The sequence below is a fragment of the Ursus maritimus genome, unplaced genomic scaffold (assembly GCF_017311325.1).
Source record: "Ursus maritimus isolate PB19 unplaced genomic scaffold, ASM1731132v1 scaffold_21, whole genome shotgun sequence".
Lineage (NCBI taxonomy): Eukaryota > Metazoa > Chordata > Mammalia > Carnivora > Ursidae > Ursus > Ursus maritimus.
In genome coordinates this window covers 1,824,947-1,837,750 of record NW_024424564.1, presented here as the reverse complement: position 1 = coordinate 1,837,750, position 12,804 = coordinate 1,824,947, and the positions used below count along the sequence as shown (strand labels likewise).

The following is a 12,804-nucleotide window of genomic DNA, read 5'->3' as shown; positions in this document are numbered from 1 at the left end:
CCCCCCCCCCCCCCCCCCCCCCCCCCCCCCCCCCCGCCACTCACTACCGCCACGAAGCTCACGCACCCTGCAGGGCGGCCAAGATCCCCACGATGCCCGTCCCTGCGCCTAGTTCGATCACTTTCTTGCCTCGGAAATCCACATTTTGACTTTCAAAATAGTTGCACAGGCTCAGAGCCTACGGGGGGGAAAAAGGGAGAGAGAGAAAAAGACTGTCGCGGGGATGGTTCCATATGGCAGAAGGAGAGTCCGGGGTCCGGACCTCCCAGGGACCCTCGCCCAGAGCCGCCCACTCCTCACCGCGTCCCACACGCGCGCCGCCACCCCAAGGCGGGACCCGAAGTTCTGTGTGATGCTCAGCACGTGCCCACAGAAACAGAACCGGCTCTTCTCCGAGTAAGAGTCCGCGAAGAGGCCGACTTCCCGCGGGAACACGGATTCGGGCTCTGATTCACGATCTGGGCAGGGGTCCGCCATCTGGCTGAGAGCACGCGGACCCCGGGGCCAGCGCCGGTATCCCGGATCTGGGACGGGGTGGGGGTGTCGGGCCGCGGGTCTTCTGGGCTTCTCCGTGGCACCGAGCCCCGCCTCCCCGAGTTTGCCCTCCTCCCTTCAGTTTGACTTCCTGGAGGTGGGATGAGGAGCTGTCCCTCCCGCTCCGGTCCCCAGCGCACTCCCAACGGGGCTCACGTCGGACCACGCGGGGCCGACCCGGCCGACAGGTCTGAGACCGGGGGAGAAGGGAGAGGAGTGAGGATTTTACTGTAAGAAGCGGGGTCCTGGGACTCCTCTCACCTGCGGGGTGCACAGGTACCTGCAACTAGGATAGTAACCCAGACCACGCAGAAGCGGGCTAACGAAAGAGGTAGGGTGCCAGGTCTGGCCTTGCCGGTCCAGCCGGAGACCCGCGCCTCGAAGGCCCCCCTCCCACTCCGGCCGCAGCCCACCGTCCTCGCCCAGGTAGCTGAGTACACTTTAAGAGGCGGGGTCTGCTCACAACGTGCCTGATTGCGTCATTATCGTGCGCCTCGGGCGTTGGTCTCCACGTGGGCTCAGTGGAGAAACCCGGGACTGGGGATCATGGCGGGAGCCGAGGCTGGGGACGCGGCAGGAGCGGAGGCGCCGCAGCCCCAGAAGCGCTACTATCGGCAACGTGCTCACTCCAACCCCATGGCTGATCACACGCTGCGCTAGTGAGTGAGCAGGGCAGGGGGGCGGGAGCAGAGGAAGGCAAAGGAGGGCGGAATGTTCGCAGCAGCCCACAGCAGTCCGGAAGGGCTGTTGCTCTGGCACTGCCGGCAGGGTCTCAGATGGACCGGGGAGGGTCGGCTGGGTGACGTCAGCTTTAGAGGTGGGACGGGGAGATTTGGGGAGGGCGGAGATGGAGGTTTGGGAGGGGGCGTGGCGTTCTGCCGGAAGTCTCGGTAGCGGTGCAAGTCTGGGAAGAGAGAGTAACTTAGACTGGAGTGTTGCTGGCGAAATGTCGTTTCCACCTTTCGGTTTCGTTGATCGGATTTAATAAAAAGACAGACACACAAATCCCGCCCACACCTTAGTCCGTCCTCTTCCCACAGAGCACATAAACAGAGTAAGGTCCCAGTGCCTTGGGCAGCCAATCTCTGGGGGAAGGGGAATTCGTGACCCAGAAAGGAGAGCTGTCTGACCAGAGTCACATTAACTCCTAGAAGTGAGGATGGGCAGGTCAGCAATCATGAGGCTCATGATGGGCCTATGATTCACACTGGGGGTTAAGGGTGGTTTCCAGTGTGTCTCCTAGAGACCGCAGGGCCCACTGTTACAGAATTTTTGAGAATCGCTCTTCCCATTTACCTCCCACCCTTACCCATCCGCCCACACACATGTACTACCACTTCTGCAATGTCTTGACCAACCCTCTCATGTCTTCTCTCCAATAGCCCTGTGAAGCCTGAAGAGATGGACTGGTCTGAGCTGTACCCAGAGTTCTTCGCTCCACTGACTCAAAATAAGAGCCACGATGACCCAAAGGATAAGAAAGAAAGGAGAGCTCAGGCCCAAGTGGAGTTTGCAGACATAGGCTGTGGCTATGGTGGCCTGTTAGGTAACACTCTGGCCTGTTCTCTAGGGCAAGGAGAGGCGATTTCCTGGTTCTGCTACCTCAGCAGGTTTGGTGGGGGCCATAGTTGGCCTTTTCCCTTCGGACCAGACACCAGTGCTGTGACGTCAGTGTGGAGAGCCTCTATTTTCCCTGCACCCTGGGTCTGGCCTTTGTCCTGGAGAAGGGAGGGTGTTGTCTCAAATGCCTCTTAGACCTTGGGTTGTCCTGTCTGGCTCCACCCCTGGTCTCAGTCCCTACTTGAGGCATTTCACCTGCAAGGTGCCGGGTCAGTGAGCGGGTCAGCACAAGCGTCAGAGATTAGTCACTGTAGCCAGTGATCCTGAACTGTCTTTCTGAGGGATTCCACCACACTCCCTCTCCTCCCCCTCCTTCACCAGAACCCATTGTTTCTGCTCTACTCTCATGTTTTCAAGTTCCTCTTGTATTGTCTGTATTGTCCCAGCCCTGCATGCCAGGCCAGTTGTCTATTTTTAGATCTTCCCATAGAGGTAACAGCATGACAGAGAGAGGAAAAACATGGTACTTGGGGGCAGAAAAGCTCAGTTCAAGTTCCAGTTCTGCCTCTTCCTAGCTCTGTAACCTTGGGCATTTTTGACTTCAGTATCCTCATCTTCTCAATTTACCACAGAGTGTCAGAAGGATTAACTGAGACAATGTGTGAAACACTGAAAACTGTGAAGCACTTGCAAATATACATGTATTCCCAGGCCCTCCCCCTCCAGTCCAGTGACAGTCTTTGGATCTAAGCCTAACCCTAACTTCAACCCTCTTCTCCAACATAGAACCAGCCATCCAGGTATCTCTCTGTCCGCACTTGCCATTCCTGATTTTGGTAGTTGCGGATTGACACTTCCTTTCCTTTCTTGACCCCTTTTCACTTCCTGCAAGTATGAGGTTGATGATTCCATTCCTATTTCTGTGTCCAGTGGAACTGTCACCGTTGTTCCCAGACACACTGATTCTGGGTCTGGAGATCCGGGTGAAAGTCTCAGACTATGTACAAGACCGGATTCGGGCCCTTCGAGCAGCTCCTGGAGGTGGCTTCCAGAACATCGCCTGTCTCCGTAGCAATGCCATGAAACACCTTCCTAACTTCTTCCGCAAGGGCCAGGTGGGGAGGGGCCCCAGTGGGTTAGGCTGGTAGGCAGGTGGGGCATTGAAGCCAGGCTCTCAACCCTATCGATGCGTGTCTGTCTCCCAGCTGACAAAGATGTTCTTCCTCTTCCCCGACCCACATTTCAAGCGGACGAAGCACAAGTGGCGAATCATCAGTCCCACGCTGCTGGCAGAATATGCCTACGTGCTTAGAGTCGGGGTGAGTCGGAGTGGGAGAGAGGGGGGGCGAGTGGCCTATTCAGAGACCTTCCGCTAAGAATTCAGTGGGGGTGCATTTAGGACTCACACCACCACTCCCACCGTCTCCCTGTTCGACTGCATGCGGCCCCCCCTCTCGGGCGGTCTTCCCTCCGCAGGGGCTGGTATACACCATCACTGATGTGCTGGAGCTACATGACTGGATGTGCACCCATTTTGAAAGGCACCCGCTGTTTGAGCGTGTGTCCCTGGAGGAACTGGTAAGTAGGGGGTCTGGGGGGAGGTGTAAAGATCAGGCCTTTCCCAGAGTGGTTCTGTACTCTTTGAATCCATCTCAGTGCCAGGAGGATGGGATGGGAGTCTCAGGGCCAGGGGCCATCTGAAAGGTGGGCAAGGACTTATTGGACCCTTCCTTTTCCCAGAGTGAAGATCCCATTGTGGGACATCTGGGCACGTCAACCGAGGAGGGAAAGAAAGTCTTACGCAACGGAGGCAAGAATTTCCCAGCCATCTTCCGAAGAATACAGGATCCCACCTTCCAGGCAGTGACCCCCAATCCCACCCCCCTTGGCCACTGACGGCCTGCCTTGCCTTAGCTTGACCCCTGGACCTTCCCAGCTAAGACTGCCAGGGCCGAGAGGCAACAGTCTGTCAAAGAAGTTGGGGAACTGCTCAGGCCAGAAGCCTGGGGTTCACAACTGACCTCTCATCTTCTTGCCCGTCTACCACGAATAGAAAGCAAAAGAAGCTAACTGGGCAGGTCAAAAGACCTTGGACCGGAGGGGTTGTTTGGAAGGGTGTGGGGTCTTGCTCTTCCTTAGCACTTCCTTCTCCTGGGATCTCTCCTCAGCTGGAGTGAGGAATGCAATTCTCCACTGTCCATCTAAACTGCTTGCTAGACTCAAATCGCCTGTCCACTTGTGTTTACTTTGCAGTCCAGGGGATAACGTGTATACGTGTGCACACGTCCGTGCTGCTATTTCTCGGGAAGGGCTAGAGCATGTATCACGTGCCTTCTCCCATCCCCCATCCCCTCCCTGCCTGAGTCAGGAATCTGCTGTCTTTATTGTTGCTGTCTCTGGAGAGTCCTGGGTTGGGGTGGTGGAGACCCTCTCCTTTTTCATGTTGACCTTCGATTCCAGAACTTCAGAGCTAACTGACTGGCACAGAGCCCAGTGGGGGCAGGGTGGGGGACTGAGGAGCAGAAAACTAAACTGCAGGATTCTGAGGCTTAAAGCAAAAATGGGCTGCTGACTAGAAATCCCCCCCCCCCCCCCCCCCGCCAAAGAGGACTGAGTCAGCTGGAGATTCTGGGCACTCACGTAGCCCTTGATCCATCCAGGAGCCCAGAGAAATCTCTGAACTTTTCTAATTTGCAAAAGGTTCATTTTGTTTCTGCTTCTGAGCCCTAGGTTCCCATGGCTGGAAGGACGGGGTTTGTTGACCTAAAAGACCACCCCCCCCCTTCCCAAGAAACAAAGATGAATGCTCCTGGAGTCATTTTAACCCATTAACTCACCCACCATCGGCCCAGTGTCAGGTACAGGAGGAGGGGAAGATGTGCTAGTGCCAGAAAGTTCTGCTTACCTATGGAGAAGGCACAGCCCCATAAGCCAAGAATATGGAGACAGCTACAGCTGTGCCCCTTCCCTTCCTGAAGGAGCTGAAGGATGGGGAATCCCTGAGGATGGTCCCAAGGGGGCCTGGCTCCCTGGGAAGTGGGAATACTAAGGACTGACTCTGTACCTCCATATCCTAAACCTCACCAAAGACCCTTTACCAGGAAGAGAGTCCAGGGCTGCTGGACTAGGGCACCTGCCCAGAAGGGGAAACTAAGGTAGACCCTTCCCAAGAGGGTCATTGCAACATGAGACCCAAGAGAGTTGCCAGGCAACCCCAGCCCCGCCTACTGTGCCTGGGTGCTAATCCCCAGCTCCACCACTCAGGGGAGGGGATTGGCTGAGGAGCTCGAAGGGGGGCGTCGCCACTACCTCTCTCAAAGGTTAAATAGGGGTTCAAGCAAGGACGCAAGATGCCTGGGAGAAGTGCTCTCCTTGAGTCCCCTGAACCAGACCATGACCCAGACCCTCAAGCTCGCCTCCAGGGTGTTCCATCGCGTCCACTGTGCTCCCAAGCTGGGCACCTCACTGGGCTGCAGAGGCTCCGACTCAGCGCCCCGGAGCTTGGCGGACATCCCAGGCCCCTCCACGCCCGTCTTCCTTGCTGAACTTTTCTGCAAGGGGGGTCTGTCGCGGCTACATGAGCTGCAGGTAGAGGGGGACGTTCCTGGGAGTGGAATGCTGGGGAAACTGGCTTTAACGACACCAGAAAGGACAGTCTAGTGCAGAAAGGAGGAGGAGGGCCAGTGACAACAGATTCCCACGAATTAGAAAAGTTGGGGCTGCGGGCGGTGGTTCGACCCGCTCGGAGTCCATCCCACATCCAGCAGAAGAGTGTGCTCAAAAAGCGCTTTCTCGCTGTGCCGAAGTCGGGGCTAGGTAGGTCCAGAACCAGCGCGCGGGAGGCGGAAACGCACAGTACCTTCCCCGCGCCTCCGACTTAAAGCTACAGGCGCTCCTCTTCAGTTACTGGGCGTTCGTTCTGAGATAGTCCACATGAGGAGTCGTCAGGGTTTTCTTCGCCTTGGCTCAGCCCAGGTGACCTAAGAGAGGTTCAGAATGTATGCTTTGTGCAAAGTTCCTCCGCTTTGCCCATCACACTCAAACTTCCTAGGGATGGGAAGTGGGGGAAAGAAAAGGAGGAAGGGTTTGCAGCATCAGGGCTATATACTAGCTGGGAGCCTGTGAAGAAACAGAAGATCCCTCTTGCAATGCCCAGCCAACATCCTTGACGTCGGCACGGACCAAGCTGGAAGTCCCTGGCCAGGGTCTCCAGTGTCCACCGTGCCCGTTCTCCCAGGTGCAAGGCGTTGCGCGCTTCGGGCCCGTGTGGTTGGCCAGCTTTGGGACGGTGCGCACTGTGTACGTGGCGGCCCCTACACTCATCGAGCAGCTCTTGCGACAGGAGGGGCCCCGGCCCGAGCGCTGCAGCTTCTCACCCTGGACAGAGCACCGTCGCCGCCGCCAGCGGGCTTGCGGGCTGCTCACCGCGTGAGTCCTCTCTGGCCCCAAAGCCCAAACGCCCGGCTGCGTCCCTCTCCTGTGGCTGGTCTGGAAACAGTCTGTCCCGGGGTGTGGAGGGAGGTTGGCCTTTTCCCCCAACCGTCTGGCAAAGTGGGCTTCCCACCCCAGCCTGTTTCGCCCAGGCTCAGGTAGAACCCCGCCCCACAAAGCGAGTTGTCCCCCACCCATCTCCCTGTCTTTTGAGTCCGGAATCCTGGAAATCCGCGGACGGGGCGAAGGTACCAGGACCTAGATGGAATTTAAGATTCCGTGACTCAAGTTACCCAGGAACCCAGGCCCCCCGGGCCAGGAAATGAGTAACGAGGAGGGGGGACCGAAAGCAGGCGCAAGTAGGAGCAGGTTTTTGTACCCCAAGGAAGCAGCCGCAATCCTTTTCCTGGCCACCCCAGCCAAACACGCTCCATCTCCTCTGCAGCCAGCCCCGTCGGGCCGCCTCCATACACCCCCATCCGCTCTGATGCGCCCCCTCTCTGCACACCCGCAGGGAAGGCGAAGAATGGCAGAGGCTCCGCAGCCTCCTGGCCCCGCTGCTCCTCCGGCCTCAGGCGGCTGCCCGCTTTGCCGGAACCCTGGACAATGTGGTCCATGACCTTGTGCGGCGACTGCGGCACCAACGGGGACGCGGTGCTGGGCCGCCCACCCTGGTTCGGGACGTGGCAGGAGAGTTTTACAAGTTTGGACTAGAAGGTGGGTCCCAAGACAGGGGCAAGCGTGGGAGGCACCCGCCTGGTCTCCCCGTGCCCTGACAGCGCCCCCTCCCGCCCAGGCATAGCCGCGGTGCTCCTGGGTTCCCGCCTGGGCTGCCTGGAGGCCGAAGTGCCTCCGGACACAGAGACCTTCATCCGCGCGGTGGGATCGGTGTTTGTGTCCACGCTGTTGACCATGGCGATGCCCAGCTGGCTTCACCGCCTCGTGCCGGGACCCTGGGGCCGCCTCTGCCGAGACTGGGACCAGATGTTTGCATTCGGTAAGGCACGGAAACGAAGTGGGGATAGGGGACATAAAGCTGTTCAGGGACGGTGAGGCATCCCTGTACCTTCTCCCCCGCACAGCCCAGCAGCACGTGGAGAGGCGAGAGGCTGAGGTAGCCTTGAGGAGCAAGGGAAAGCCTGAGCAGGACATGGGATCTGGGGCACACCTGACCTACTTCCTGTTCCGGGAAGAGTTGCCTGCTGCGTCCATCCTGGGCAATGTGACGGAGCTGCTACTGGCTGGAGTGGACACAGTAAGGTTCTTCTCCATGTTGGGAGCCCCACTTCCAGAGCTTAGCCTCTCCGGTTTCAGGGGCCACTTTGCTGCTGCAGGGGATCCACTATGACCCTTTTGGCCGGCTTGGCTTAACACCTCCTGAGCTCCAGACTGCCTCATATTCTGCCCCCTTTACTGGGTGTCCACTCTCAACAATTCTGAGGCTCTCACCTGTCCTCTCAGGTATCCAACACACTCTCCTGGGCTCTGTATGAACTCTCTCGGCACCCCGAAGTCCAGACAGCACTCCACTCTGAGATCACAGCTGCCCTGGGACCTGGCTGCAATGCCCACCCCTCAGCTACTGCTCTATCCCAGCTGCCCCTGCTGAAAGCAGTGGTCAAGGAAGTGCTAAGGTGATGGGATGGGAAAGAGAAGCTAAAGAAAATGTTGAGAAGGGCTGGGGAAGCAGATAGTGAATGGGAGCGGGGAGAGTGAGCAGAAGAAAATGGTACCGGCTCCTAGCCAAGAATGGGTTTGGACGTAGGAGGCTTGGGGACGAGAGGGAGGCTACATCCCCCAGTCTCACCTTGCTGTTTTCCTCTTGTTCGGCAAACCAGACTGTACCCTGTGGTACCTGGAAATTCCCGTGTCCCAGACAAAGACATTCGTGTGGGTGACTATATTATCCCCAAAAACGTGAGTAGAGCCTATGGGCCCCTTTTATTAAGCCATCCCTCACAATATTGGGCCCCATTGTCTTCTCAAACACTCCATATAAGCCCTTCACCTTCCCTTTGGCATGAATGCCTCTCTCTGGGATGTTATGGGTCAGTGGAGTAATCATGCCAAAGTAGCCCCAGAAAACTTACCCCATCACCAACCAGAGCCTGCTTTTGCTCCAATCTATATATCCTCTTTTCCATGTCCCTCCCTGCATTCGTGGGCCCAAACTGACAAGTTTATGTTCCTTCCCCATCAGACGCTGGTCACGCTGTGTCATTATGCCACCTCAAGGGACCCTGGCCAGTTCCCAGAGCCAAATTCTTTTCGTCCAGCTCGATGGCTGGGGACAGGTGCAGCCCCTCACCCGTTTGCCTCTCTCCCCTTTGGCTTCGGCAAGCGCAGCTGCATGGGGAGACGCCTGGCAGAGCTTGAGCTGCAGCTGGCTTTGGCTCAGGTGAGTGATCTAGACATACCTTCCCCAGACATGAGAGACCCTAACCCTCTAAAGCGGTGAGCTCGTCTACAAGCATAGCAAAATACATGACTTGGTAAACCTAATCCTCTGAAATATAGCAATCCTGTTTTAAGTCTAGAGGGTGAGCAAGAATATTTGGACTATTTTTCCCCCTGCCATAATCCCTTAAGGAATTCCCTACTGACAACAGGTGCCATTTCAATATCGACCAACCTAACACTAATAATACCCTTTACCCATCAAACCCACCATTGTAGACCCCTCCCAAAGTGAGGGGCCTTCTTCCTCCCTTTCCAGATCTTGACCCACTTTGAGGTGAAGCCTGAGCCAGGTGCTGCCCCAATCCGACCCATGACCCGGACTGTCCTGGTACCCGAGAGGAGCATCAACCTACAGTTTGTGGACAGATAGTCCCGTGGAAGGAGGCTATCATCATCACCCTTTCTCTCATTGTAGGGATTTATTAGGCACAAGACCAAGAGATGTGTATTCCCCCCGAGAACTGTCTATTTGACCAGACTGATTAGAAGGACCCTGGCAAACTGCTTGAGGCAGCCCTGACCAAGGTGTGGAATACACCTTGGCCTGACCCATCAGGCCCTAAGAAAACCATGGTCCTTCTGCCTACTCAGCTTTTCTCCTGGTCTTATCATATGCATCCTTCAAGGGCCAGCTCAGATCTTAACTAATAGTGTTGAGTGGCCTGAGGAAGGATTCAACCACTGTCCTTTTGGGGCTTCCACAGTGTTCAGGAGCTGCTGGGTAAGCACTTATCAGCACATGAGCTGAGTAATTATGCATCTGGTCTGCACCTGGTTGGTCTTCTCTCCTTGCATGTGAGCTCTTTGAGAGGAGGAATGAGACCTTTATTCAGTTTTTATATCCCCTGCCAAGGCCTGTCCCTGATTGGATGGTGCTATACAGGTTCTCAGATTGAGTCTGGACCATGTGGCAGAAGGGACAAGCAGCTTCCCAGGCTCTGTCTACTCGCCTTCTTCCTCATCTTATCCCTAGGAAGGCGAGTCTGCCCTCACCTGGTTTATGACGTTTTAAAACTCTCCTTGACTCTCTGGTCACTATTAGGGGTTGGCTTGTCCCACCATTTAGTTCCTGGGCAGAGACATCTTTGGACCTATACCTGCCTAAGCCTTCCTTTTGTATATTGGAAATTTTTCATATTCATAGTTTTGAAATAAAAGAATCAAATGTTCCATCCTTGGTTTTTTATTTACTTCTCTTCCACTTCTACTTCCTATAATCCTGGAGGCAAGACCCTCACCCAAATCCCCTACTTTGATTCCTCTGGTCCTGGGAGTGACCTCCATAACCATGGGAGGTCTAGACACCTGGGAGAGTGGTTTGCATCACAAAACCAACACGTTTCTGTCTGTACTGGGAAGAGCCAGAGTCTGGCTCCCTGTAAGAGATTAAGGGGGTGGTGGTGAAAAGCAACAGCCTAATGCCAAGGGTTAGGCTGTAAAAATGGGTTGAGGAGCTAGGGATTTGCTAGATATGGCCAGAGGCAACTGACTCTTTGGTGGAAGTGCTTTTGGAACCTGGACTGCCAGGACCAAAGGATATCTGCCCTCTCTAGAGAAGTTGCTCCGAGGTAATTTCCTTCAGAGAAAGACAGGGATACATGCACAGAAGTGAAGTCAGACAGACAGGATGAAAGCTGAGTGTGGGGGTGGCCAGAAGCCCCGGGCACTGAGGCAGAAGGGGGGAGGGCAGAAAGAGCCTCTGTTTCCCTGAGTCAGCATTCTCTGGCCCCCCAGAGGCTGGGCACAGTTCTCCCCTTGTGATGTATACAGATTAACTCATCTGCCATACAAATAAATCTCTCAGCACACTCCCCGCAGCCCCTCCCTAGCCTAGATTACCCTCCCCACGTCAGGACTTGCCCCCCTGCCTCCGGCTCCTCTCCATTCCAATTAGCTGGATGGAGATGGAGACACTTCCTCCTCCTCCTCCTCCACCAGCTCAACCCCCTGCCCTAGACGGGGCTCCCTGACCACAGACACTGTTTGCCACCAGGCCTTCTGAGGGCATCTATTTTTGTAAGATCTACAGTATAGCTGAGGCCTTGTGCAGAGACCAAGGTTTGTGTGCCTTTACTGCCCCACCTCTCAACTCTACTGTATTGTGTCCGCCCCCACTCCCCTATCACTAAGCTTAACTTGAACCTAAGTGACCTGATTTTTAGCAGATCCGAACTTTGAGGGAGAATAAAGCCCGGCTTTCTCTCACATTCTTTCCCCTGGAATCAGTGATGAGAATTCTGTACACCCACATTCCTCACTGGGCAATTATGACTGATCTACTTGAGGGTAGCAGTTCCCATCATCCCATTGTGACCAGAATCTCTTTAAGTTGGATAAGGGAAGAAGTGACCATACTGATTGCTGGTCCCAACCCCCATACCAAGCAAGACTGCCAATGGTACCGAAAGGCAGGGAAACATACTGCCTGGCTTGGCCTAGTTTTAGGACCCAGAGTGCAACTGGAGAGGGTGTGTTTGTGTATGTCTGTTCTTCCATGGAGGGCCATAATGAGGGATAGTCCGGGTTTGGCAGAAGAAACCCCACCTGTGTCATACCTACCTGTCATATTTGCCAGGATAGGTACTAGTAGTCACTCTGATTTGCTGTCTCCCTTCTGGCCCCCACCAGCTATTTTGTGAACAGCAAATCAGGGAAGTCTGGCCCTTCTGCCTTCCCAGGTGGAGAATATGGAGGGTTGTCTCTCTAGGGAAACAATATCCCACTGGGAAAAAAAAAAAAATGGGGCACTTGGCCTCTGTCCCCTCTTTTAGATCTCCTCAGAGGTTAGAGGTGATACACCTCAATACTTCCAGGTGACTCAAACCTGAGTCTAGCTTCAATGCGAACATTCCCAGGCAAGTCTGGGTGCCAGCACCATGGACAGCAGCCAAGACCCTCTTTTAGAGAAGGACGGGGGAAGACCATTTCCAGGGCAAGGATGTGTGACCTTTAGTAGAGAAGCATTTCCCACAAAACATCCCCAGGGAGGAGGCAGAGCAGAACCTTCCTGAGAAAAGGACAATAGGAAAGGCATCTGGATCTGACTTAACAATGTATGAAGTAATTATTTTAATTGCTGATGAATAGTTCATTTAAAAGACACCATCATTCATATAATACACAGCCCCAAGGCCTCAGAAGAAAGGGAGCAGGCCTCAGGCTGACCCACATTTTAACCAGTCCTTCCCAAACCCTTTCTCTATAAACAACAGCGCTCTACACTGCTGTCTCCAGACACAATACCTTCCAGTTAATACCACTAGCTGGGGCACAGGATCAGACCTGTGACCCTGAACTGCCATAGGAATAGCTTAAGCTGGGGTTGGAGATTCATAACATTGGGACCTTCTGTCTGTCTCACTGCAAATGACTCCAAATTCATTTCACACCACTTCCCTGGGTGAGCACATTATCTGAGAAGGACTAATAGAACCCACAAGTTCCCCAAAGCAAGAAGGATAATTCCATCCTTCCCCAGCCCCCAGCGTTTAGGGGGCTGGGGGAGCTCTCATTTTTGCAAATAGCCACCATCCTTCACATTTGCAATATCTATTTCCCCTCATATTTCCATTTCTATTATAACACTCAACACAAATCCCCAAGGCTCTGTGCAGCTCCAGATGAAAAACACATTCTGGGATTTGTTAACCAGCTACTATTTGAAATAAATGGACCACCAACTAGTCTAGAAATCTTTTTACGCCATTACTAATTTTCTTTGCAATGGCATTCAACCTGTCCCTCATTTATCCTCATTCCAACCCTATGAGGTAGACAGGAAAACCATGGCGGAGAGATTTTTTTTTTTCTAAATCATAC

General features: G+C 54.6%; 3 protein-coding genes across 7 annotated transcripts in view; 2 read left to right on the top strand and 1 right to left on the bottom strand.

Moving 5' to 3' along the window:
• The window catches only part of EEF1AKMT3 (EEF1A lysine methyltransferase 3), an 8,395-nt gene extending 7,782 nt beyond the window's left edge, over window positions 1–613 (bottom strand). Inside the window, exons 1-2 of the mRNA XM_040637199.1 lie at window positions 301–613; window positions 67–178 (exon numbers count right to left, since the gene is read on the bottom strand). Of these exons, the coding sequence (XP_040493133.1) occupies window positions 67–178; window positions 301–477 (289 nt within the window). The 5' untranslated portion in view covers window positions 478–613. The remainder of the gene's footprint in view (window positions 1–66; window positions 179–300) is intronic.
• Window positions 614–673: 60 nt separating this feature from the next.
• METTL1 (methyltransferase like 1) lies at window positions 674–4,318 on the top strand. Of its 5 annotated transcripts, none has more exons than XM_008684157.2 (6): window positions 674–810; window positions 1,917–2,080; window positions 3,025–3,209; window positions 3,300–3,413; window positions 3,571–3,672; window positions 3,835–4,318. In XM_008684157.2, exons 2-6 carry the CDS (start codon window positions 1,936–1,938, stop codon window positions 3,988–3,990), a joined length of 702 nt encoding a protein of 233 aa, XP_008682379.1. In that variant the 5' UTR covers window positions 674–810; window positions 1,917–1,935; the 3' UTR covers window positions 3,991–4,318. The 5 variants fall into 5 exon arrangements, with proteins under 5 accessions (XP_008682379.1, XP_040493132.1, XP_040493131.1 ...); XM_040637198.1 differs by lacking the exon at window positions 674–810 and adding an exon at window positions 823–1,193 and having other exon boundaries at window positions 3,342–3,413; window positions 3,494–3,672; window positions 3,835–3,880; XM_040637197.1 differs by lacking the exon at window positions 674–810 and adding an exon at window positions 833–1,193 and having other exon boundaries at window positions 3,494–3,672; window positions 3,835–3,880.
• An 866-nt stretch (window positions 4,319–5,184) lies between these two features.
• Window positions 5,185–10,152, top strand: LOC103656705 (25-hydroxyvitamin D-1 alpha hydroxylase, mitochondrial). Its single transcript, XM_008684128.2, has 9 exons — window positions 5,185–5,682; window positions 6,332–6,522; window positions 7,040–7,242; window positions 7,322–7,522; window positions 7,608–7,780; window positions 7,987–8,159; window positions 8,364–8,442; window positions 8,726–8,923; window positions 9,242–10,152. Exons 1-9 carry the CDS (start codon window positions 5,488–5,490, stop codon window positions 9,353–9,355), a joined length of 1,527 nt encoding a protein of 508 aa, XP_008682350.1. The 5' UTR covers window positions 5,185–5,487; the 3' UTR covers window positions 9,356–10,152.
• Window positions 10,153–12,804: the final 2,652 nt, after the last annotated feature.

What these genes read in the sequence shown, in the direction of transcription:
- LOC103656705 (XM_008684128.2), top strand. Translation starts at nt 5,488, where the DNA reads ATGACCCAGACCCTCAAGCTCGCCTCCAGGGTGTTCCATCGCGTCCAC. An exon ending in GCTTGCGGGCTGCTCACCGC is followed by an intron (nt 6,523 to 7,039) that starts GTGAGTCCTCTC and finishes GCACACCCGCAG; the next exon opens with GGAAGGCGAAGAATGGCAGA. An exon ending in TGCAGCTGGCTTTGGCTCAG is followed by an intron (nt 8,924 to 9,241) that starts GTGAGTGATCTA and finishes CTCCCTTTCCAG; the next exon opens with ATCTTGACCCACTTTGAGGT.
- METTL1 (XM_008684139.2), top strand. Translation starts at nt 1,081, where the DNA reads ATGGCGGGAGCCGAGGCTGGGGACGCGGCAGGAGCGGAGGCGCCGCAG. An exon ending in CCTACGTGCTTAGAGTCGGG is followed by an intron (nt 3,414 to 3,570) that starts GTGAGTCGGAGT and finishes TTCCCTCCGCAG; the next exon opens with GGGCTGGTATACACCATCAC. An exon ending in GTGTGTCCCTGGAGGAACTG is followed by an intron (nt 3,673 to 3,834) that starts GTAAGTAGGGGG and finishes TCCTTTTCCCAG; the next exon opens with AGTGAAGATCCCATTGTGGG.